Genomic DNA, 10,057 nt, shown 5'->3' with positions numbered 1-10,057 from the left:
CGTGCGTGCGTGCGTGCGTGCGTGCGTGCGTGCGTGCGTGCGTGCGTGCGTGCGTGCGTGCGTGCGTGCGTGCGTGCGTGCGTGCGTGCGTGCGTGCGTGCGTGCGTGCGTGCGTGCGTGCGTGCGTGCGTGCGTGCGTGCGTGCGTGCGTGCGTGCGTGCGTGCGTGCGTGCGTGCGTGCGTGCGTGCGTGCGTGCGTGCGTGCGTGCGTGCGTGCGTGCGTGCGTGCGTGAGTGCATGCGTGCGATGTCTGGTGAATACGCCAGATGCTATAAGATCCTTGGCTATCCCAGCCAAGATTCATTATATCTTTTATTTTGGAAGCAATATGAAGCCTGGCATTATCAAGCAACAATTTCACAAGACGTTTTCCAGTATACGGGCGTGTTTATTTCAATTCTTGACTCAAGCGAATTAAATGGCGTTGATAGCAGTCTGCAGTAATTGTTTTATCCGGTTCCATCAGCTCATAATAGAGCATGCCTTTGTTATCCCACCAAATGCACTTTACTGAACTGAATATTTTCGAAGATTATGTTAAGCCTTTCGCCATACTAAATGTTATTTTTAATAGCTATATGTCAACAACATTACATAATCGTAAAAGAGCGGGAAAATCAATGATTTTAAAATTAATTTCTTAACTACTAAAAAACATTTGAATTATTCATTTGTACACTTAATACTTCCTCTCCTCGATGCCACCTCACTTAGCTTTCAAAATTCAATGCGCGCAATATTAGACAAAGATAAAAATAATCCCCAGAGAAAATCAAGAGAGAGTGAAGCGGAGTATGTTTCTCTTTTCTGATTGGTTCCGCCATTTACAGCTCATGTGCATGTATGTGTATATACATATTGTCATACAATATATCATACAATACTATACTATAATACGATACAATAGTTTCATCACGCTCCTATTATATCTCCTACTTATTTCAACACGCTTCAACATGACTTTCGGATGAGTCCACTCTACTCTTCTTTGATTCTTTCTCCAGCCATCCCGTATGCTTTCCTTTTCTACTATCTAACATTTCCATTTACAGGGACCCTTATTCCTTACTATTCTATATATACAATCTCTTTGGTTCGTACACAGATACATTCATGCGTGTGTGTACGCTCGCCTCAAAAATTTCTCTTTTCAGAGAGTACGCGCGGAGAGGCATATTCGTAGATTGTACGCGATTAACTTTTTAGTTACGATTATAGGAGAAATACTTTAAAAACAAAGCTCGTCAGAGATTCGATACTGGCTGTAAAAAATTATTTTTTTTTATGTTAAAGTATAATTCAAGAATTAATTTAAGCTCATCTTTTCGAAATGTCTCGCACGTCAAGTGCATCAGCTACAAATTTTCAAAAATAATAAAAAATATGCTTTTCAGGAATTTCAACTTTATTTTTCTCAAAAACCTGACATGATAAAACATTTTCACTAATGTATTCAGATTCAGCACAACAGAAAAAAACAATAGAAAATTATTATTCTTTTTCAAAAATCATGCAAACTTATATTATGCTAATTCTACAATGAGTTTACAGTCGGAAATTATTAATCTTAATCGGTGAAGCTGGCCAACCAATGTTAGTCGTATAAGTTAGCTATTGATCAATTTCGTCGATAAGACTACCATCTATCGACATTGTAGAATCAGCATATCGATGATGTAACTCACCTCCATTCTCATGAATCTCGTAAAGAGCATATTCTGGGACGGACAGCATTCTCATGTCGGGACGAAATTTTTCTATAAGCGTTTCTATCACTGCCTGGCTAGTCGCGTCCGAGGCAACCCTGATGCATTTAGTAGCGACTTTTTGACCGCTGTCTTGGAAATAAAACCTCATCACGCCGTGAAACTCCAAGTCCTATTGAGAAAAAAGTAATATAACTCGACTGAAGGCGGAAACGATTTTGCAAAATTTAGATGCGACACTCACTTCGTTGGGCTCCGAAAGTTCAAACAGGTCCAAGCGATTGGCGTTCCATTGCTGTATAACTCCCCTGAGAGCGTCCCGCTCCGCCTTTTTATTCACCAATTCCGTTGCCATCCTGAAAAACACGACGGACGACGTGTATATAATTGTAATCAATCGATACAGTTGCGAAAATTGTACAACTTGTACGAATTATTAAACAGGTTACGATTTCTTAATTGCACCGCATAATCGCAAGCTTTTCTTTTTAATTAAAGAACTAAGAATGCATAATAAGGATAAATAGAATGCACCTTTAGAAATTCTTATACAATATCGTATTATACATTATAATTGAATCAAATATATTAGATCTGTTCGTGTTATTTGCACTTTTTGCACTCAGAATCGTTACTTTCTTTCTTTTCAACGCATAAACGTACATTTATTTTTTAAGGATCAATTGGAGAGACTACGGAGATTTTTAGTTGAAGACGAATTTCTTTATAAAATTATGGCTAAAATATTGCATAAATAGCATTTTAATTGCAATATTCGTTATTATATTAGGTGTACAACTTTGCTTCCGCCGTTTTTCCTATAGATGGCTTCAGCGGTAAGTGGTGGTCGAAATAAATAGATCATAGACGTCATACAATAAACTTGGACATCTGTCAACATAACCCCATTAGTCGATTTGTGTCTGCATCATAAAGTTATTCTCAATTGAAAATGTCAGTTTACGAGCCAAATTCTTGTCATTTGCGGGTTTTAATTTTTTGCTTCAATATGAAGAAATCTGCGGCTGAGGCTCATCGAATACTCTCAAATACTTATGAGGCCGCTATTAGTGAAAGAACGTGTCGTGAGTGGTTTCAACGCTTCAAGAACGGTGATTTTTGACGTCCAAGGTCATGCTCTGGTGGGATCAACTCGGCGTAGTGTATTATGAACTGTTAAAACCGACTGAAACAATCACAGGCGATCGGTATCGAACGCAATTGATGCGTTTGAGCCGAGCATTGAAAGACAAACGGCCGCAATACAACGAAAGACACGATAAAGTGATTTTGCAGCATGACAATGCTCGACCCCATGTTGCGAAAGTGGTCAAGACATACTTGGAAACGTTGAAATAGAAAGTCCCCACCCGCCGTATTCTCCAGACGTTGCTCCCTCTGACTATCACTTGTTTCAATCAATGGCACACGGCCTGGCTGACCAGCACTTCCGGTCTTATGAAGAAGTAAAAAATTGGATCGATTCGTGGATAGCCTCAAAAGATGATCAGTTTTTTCGACGCGGGATTCGTACGCTACCCGAAAGATGGGAGAAAGTAGTGGCCAGCGATGGACAATACTTTGAATCATAAATGTATAACCAGTTTTTTACAATAAAGTCTCGAATTTCGGAAAAAAACGGCGGAAGCAAAGTTGTACATCTAATTAGTCACCTAAAGGCTCGACAGAGCGATTTTTTTTAGAAAGAAAATAATAAAATAAAAATATTCCAACTGTATAGTGCAATTATAATTTTTATACACGTAATTATAATTTTTCAAAAACCAATTTACAAAATCCGACTCTGCATGCACTTTCACAGCATCAGAAAATATAGATAGGTCAGATAAGTCTCACAATGCAGTATTATTTCTAGGAGATAAAATATCACTAATATCAGTATAAAAACATGTATCTGCGAATAGGAACATTCCATTTTATTTATTATAAAATTTTTAAAAGCGAAATTGCAAAAATCGGGTTTTTAATTTAATCGGCTTCCAGCTTCATAGTAAAATGTAAGCTAAAACAAGTTTCATAACAAAATATTTCTTTTATATAATACTCAGGATTGGCAAACGTTATTGTTTTAAACCATATAACTTTTGTCTGAAACATTTTTCTCTAAAATTCATTGATAGTTCAAGAGATATTTTATGCATTAATTAAAATAATAATAATATACTTTGTATATAAACCTTAACATCTAAAATTTTTATTGTAATTATTCTTTAATAATAAATAATCTAAACATTGTGTTTTCAGTTTGACTTTCTTCTTTATGATATGTTTCTTTATTTTATTGATAAGTCATTTAAATTCTAACACTAAATCACTACTTAATATGGCACTTCATATTAATTTTAAAACAATAGGGAATTTACATAACAAAAATATTTTTTTTGTTTATTATGGAAATATGCATTATTATAAATTTACGTTTTTTTTAGGGTAACTCCGGTATACACGCCGCACCATCAAAAACTTAATTTATCAAGTATTATTTACTATGTTTAAAGTAAACAAATTATATCTAGTAAAAACTTTGTACTATCTACTATGAAAAAAATATTAAAAATCTGAAACATTTATTTTTCATATTAAAAAATAAACTTTTTAAAATCCTTGCATTTTTGCCATATATTCCATAGGGGATATATGGCTACTCATAGAAGGAGGGGAGAGGAGAGGTATGTACGATATGTACGGCTGAAAAATTTACAAATAATACATATATAATAATATATAATAATACATAAATAAGAAGTAATGACACAATAACTTAAAATGTTTATAAAGGAATAAAAATGGTATATATGAAGTAATAAATAATAATTACAATCTTCCTATATATATTACAAGTATTATGACATAAAGTATACATTTCATATAATGCGTTTATTGCATTTAGTGTACTAAATTCAATCTGCGCATTTTGTATGCTTTGGGCATAAATTCCGCTTGCTAAAAATGCCATATATCCCAAACAGGTGAGATATATAAGACAACAAATTAAACAAAGAATACGAAAGCAAAGCATTATATTTTGCTACACAACATGTTTTACTATTCCACTATATGTATTACGAAATAACCACTAATGCCCATTTCTACTTACTCTTTGTCTAATCTTTAGAATTAAAAAAAGACGAAGTTGAACCGAGATTAAAGTTAATCTACGTTGGTGGAAATGAACATAAATCTTTTACATGCCTTATATTAATTATTTTATGTAGATTATAATTTGTAATGGCGTACTTATTACAATAACAAATCGATTCAACTTACAATAATTTCATTAATATTAACAGTAAGAAGTTAAAATCGTAACACAATACTAATATAACATAAAGGCATGTAACAGAGTAGTTGCAGGAAAATTACGCTCACTCCTTCTATTTTTTCTGACTTCTGCGGCGTAAATCCCAACGCGTATTTGCCGTATTAGCTACGCTAATAAAATTTGTAGTTTTTAGCAATAGGTAGGTACTAAAAAACTAAAATAAAATTTAGTGCATGCGTACATGCTGCGTGCGTGTGATATTTTAAATTTAAGAATACAATTCCAATAAAAACATGTTCTTTATTAATTATGAATTATAATTTTAAAATAATTTTAGATGTAAAATAATTTTACAAAATCCCAAAATACTTTTACATTTGACATTCAATGTTTTAGCTTATGTTTAAGGTTATATTAGGTATTTTTACATAAACATGATTAATATTTTTATTATTGTTTTAATTAAAGAGCAAAAAAATACGTATTTTATATAATACATGTATCAAAATGATGAATCTTCACAACAAAAATAATTCCATTTCCTAATTCATCAACACGATGTAAACACTTTTAAACTACTTTTTTCTCACATTTTTAGCTTGAAACATATAAAAGGACAATTTTTTGTGTTTTAATTGTGCTTTTATATAAAAGTATAAAACACGTTTTATATGTATTTCCTTTGCTCATTTTTAAAATAAATTATTATAATTTCTTCTCTAAATAATTATGGTTTCGTTGTTGCAGTATGACATCACAGCGCGTTCGGAAGGGCTCATATCTAAACTTTTTCAGCCTTTTAAATAATGCAATACTTTATTATTTATTTTCTTGCATAATTTACGTTAAAAAATTATTTTAAAATTGCAGTCAAAAAAAATATATATATATATATATATATAAATTACAAAATGTAATATTTTTTCAAATTTATGCAAACTCCCTATTGTTCCTCTCGAATATTTTCCGAAACAGCAAGGGAAAAAAGTAATTTAACAATAGCTACGTTCAGTAGAAAAAGAAACTGCAACCGTTTCAAGATTTTTAATAATTGGCTTACCATTAGGTTTTCGTGAATCCAAATGTGAATCCAAAAGCTAATGATATTAAAGAGTACATCAGTTGCATAGCTGTTTTTTCTATTGAACGCAGCCACTGTAATATAACTGATATTTTGAAATAATAAAATAATAATATGCACGCACACATATATGTATGAGAAGCATTCCATGCCAAATCGACCCGATTAGTTTTTGACCGCTCATGATTTTTTATTCAATTAACTTTTTTATAAAAATATTTCTATCACGTGAGTCTTAAAATATTCATTACGTATACTCATTATGATTTTTTTATAAATTTGCACAAAAAAATAAAAATGAAGTTTTTAATACATTTTATATTTATTACAATTAATATTTAGAGAAGAATTAAAACTAAAACTAAATTAAATTAACTCATTCACTAGTTAATACTTTTAAAAAGTCACATGATGGTTACTCTTAAAATGAGCCAAACCATTTCTAAAGTGTTATCAATCAATAGTGTTATCAATTAGTTCCACTGACTCCAAAAAATTACAGTATATAATTTTGAAGAAAATGGAACAATGGCATTGTAGTGAAAAATTTAATTTTAACACTAAAAAACAATCGTAAATGTGCTGACTTCGAAAAAATAAATATTTTTACTTAAAAAAATTCACAACTTTTAAATTTATAATATTTTCAAATGCAATTTTAACCCTTAATATTCTTAAGATATACTTAAAAACAAAATAGTATAGTTACAGGCGTTTAATAAAAAATATTTATTTTGAAGGTAGAAGATAATCATTTTTTAGATGTAAAAAAGATTAAATCGGATAAAAGGCTATTTATTGTAGTTTAAGTTATTATTAATGTAAAAGTTGATAATATAAAATGTAAATTAAAAAAAAGGCAGGACCTTGTAGGTCGTAGGTTTCAAGAAATTTGATATTATAGTGCATGGTAAAAGTTGTGGAACGGTTAATATCTCAAAAAATATTAATTTATTTAAAAAATAAACAAAACAAAACAATTATTTTTGAAATAAAAATAATAGTTTTAAAAAATTTATCAAATGATATTAATTTGATCTTGGAATGACTTCAGAAAATGAAGTTTTTTTCAAGGTCAACACAAAAATCTTAAACAGAACTCTATTTTTTATAGCATCTTTCTAGTTGACATTAAGATGTTTTTAGAACACTGGTTACAAACCTTTTTTTATAAAAATTTTCCGAGTTACGGCATTTGAAAGTTACAGTATCATCGGTATTAGCATTAAATTTTCTTGGAATCTATGACTTATACGGTCTTTTCTTAATTTACATCTTATGCTCAACTTTTACTAATATCGAAGATTTTCACTAATTTATTATACAAACCGAAATCTTGTCAGTACACAAACAGAGTCTGTATTTATCACACACAGATCGTAAGCACGACTGATTCTTCCCTCATTTTTTTTATCCTTATTTGAAGGACACAATTCACATCTTGCTTATTTTTGCAATTTAATGCAAAAATTAAATCATATTTTTTAAACAAAAACGACACGTTGGTCACGCTTGTTAACACTGATTCGAGAAAAAAAACGCTTTTTGCGTGAATGGCTGCTAAACGTATACTAACGATCAGATTAAAAAGCTAAACATCTCTATCGATAGTTGACGCTTTAAACCTTCAGTAGATGACAGGTACGCGTCCTTCCAAAGCCAGAAAGGTTCTGAAATTTAGTGTAAAAAATTAATCGGGAAAGAGTGCTCGCGTCATTTTGATCAGTGTGTTGTTAAACGGATCGGATTTTTGGCGCATATACGATGATGAGGCAGCGAACATAATAAGCCAATGTAGGAGAAATGGGCATTGAAAAGGAGTAATTAAGAAAAGCAAGATTAGGGAATTCTAATCTTCATTGCTAGATGAGAATATTTTTAAAGGATGGATGATTCCTTATCATCAAGAAAATAAAGCATTATGTTCTGCGTGCAAGAAACTCATCAGATCTGCTAAATAATAGATTTGATTCAGTCACACAAATTCACTCACAAATGGTCAAATATATTGAAAATACAAAAAATCGATTGATCCGATTAATAATGATAATAAAAAAATTAATAGAATTTATTACATAAAGATAAAACTCAAACGAGTCGAAATTAAATTAACATTTTATGCTGAATACAATATTGCTTTTCACGCAAATCATTAATTCCATTATTGAAGGATATTTGTGTAGATTCTTGTACAAGATTAGTCTGACTTAAATATACAAATATATTATAGTTATATATGTAAAATATAAAAAATATATTATAATTTTCAAAAATTTTTTAATGCATGGGCGACTAATGAACTACTGTTTACTAGATACATTTCTGAAGCTTATACATTCGACGCGCATGTGCCAAAAATCAAATAACATTGATTTTGATGATCCTAGCCTATCAAATAACATTGATTTTGATGGTGACTATATGAAGGATTAAATAATTTTTTAATTTCATAAAAATCGAAAAAAATTTTTATCAAAGTATTTGTTATTTATAGGCAAGTCAATAAGTTCTTAGAAAATCTGTCAGAGGGCACTCGCAGTGTCATGTCACATTACTTTTTGACAAGTATCTCTCAGCTGATTATTGTTCAACTTTTGAGCGGAATTCATCGCATGGTTTCATTTCTGCAGATGATTAAAGCGAACAACCTTTATATCTTTTGTAAAATGAAAAAAACAAGTTTCGTGCAACATCAGATGCATCAAACATCTACATATGAAAGATTTAATGCCGAAAGAAATCAAAGCTGAGTTATATATGGATAATGTTCATAGCATATCTGCACCAGCGTTTGCGACTGTATACAATTGGGTGAAAGAATTTAAACGTGGTCATACATCCACATATGATGCACCTCGTTCGGGATGTCCAATTGAGGCTGCTACGCCAGAAATCATCGATAATCATCGATAGTCCAAGATATTGTTTTGATTGATCGAAGAGTGAAAGTGCGCGAGCTTGTTGAGGCATATCACATGGCACAGTGATTTCAATTTTGCACGAACAATTGGGTATGAAAAATCGGCAAGATGGGTGCCGCTTTTTTTGTTCACTGTGGACCATAAAATCGTATGACGATTTCAAAACAATATTTGGAGATGTTTCAACGTAATCCAGATGAATTTCTGCGTTCGATTCATTACTGTGAACGAAACATGAATCTCTTGTGATTACTTCACACTCGAAACGAAGGAACAATCAAAACAACTTGGACTTCACCAGGTGAACTAGCTCCGAAGAAGGCGAAGACCGTAAAATCAGCCGAAAAGATGATGGCCACAGTTTTTTGGGATGCACACGATATAATTCATATCGATTACATTCCATCGAAGCGATCAATGGCGATTACTATGCAGCCTTAATGGAATATTTCAACAACATTTTAAAGAAAAAACGTCCCCATTTAGCGAAGAAGAAAGTGCTCTTCCATCAAAACAATGCACGAGTTCATTCGTGCCCGACATCGATTCAATGAATTCCGCTACGAATTGCTTCCCCATCCAGCATATTCGTCAGATTTAGTCTTCTGCGACTATTTCCTGTTTCTAAATCTAAAGAAATGGTTCGGAGGAAAGAGATTCACCACCAGAGAGCAGCTCATCACCGAAACAGAGGCTTATTTTGAAGAGTTGGACAAATCATATTATTCGGACGACTTGAAAAAGTTGGAGAATCGATCAAAGTATTGAGCTGAAAGGAGATTATGTTGAGAAATAAAAATAAATCAATAAAAAAAAATGTGTTTTACTATGTTTTTCTAAAAACTTATTGACGTAATAGTAGATTTCTTGTAGTTTTTTTTTTTCAAGAAAAGCATTTTTGAGAAATCATGAATTTTATTATAATTTTTCATTATAATTTAATAAATAATTGAAGGGAAAAATCACACACACACACACACACACACACACACACACACACACACACACACACACACACACACACACACACACACACACACACACACACACACACACACACACACAC

The 10,057-nt window shown here is 31.9% G+C and overlaps 1 protein-coding gene across 1 annotated transcript in view; it reads right to left on the bottom strand.

Moving 5' to 3' along the window:
* Positions 1–2,061, bottom strand: part of LOC105620458 (afadin) — a 97,932-nt gene extending 95,871 nt beyond the window's left edge. Inside the window, exons 1-2 of the mRNA XM_012201948.1 lie at positions 1,951–2,061; positions 1,686–1,878 (exon numbers count right to left, since the gene is read on the bottom strand). Coding sequence (XP_012057338.1) covers positions 1,686–1,878; positions 1,951–2,061 — 304 coding nt within the window. The remainder of the gene's footprint in view (positions 1–1,685; positions 1,879–1,950) is intronic.
* Between the last annotated feature and the right edge of the window lie 7,996 nt (positions 2,062–10,057).

Source organism: Atta cephalotes, assembly GCF_000143395.1.
Source record: "Atta cephalotes unplaced genomic scaffold scaffold00026, whole genome shotgun sequence".
Taxonomy (NCBI): domain Eukaryota; kingdom Metazoa; phylum Arthropoda; class Insecta; order Hymenoptera; family Formicidae; genus Atta; species Atta cephalotes.
This window is presented reverse-complemented; position numbering and strand designations above follow the sequence as displayed.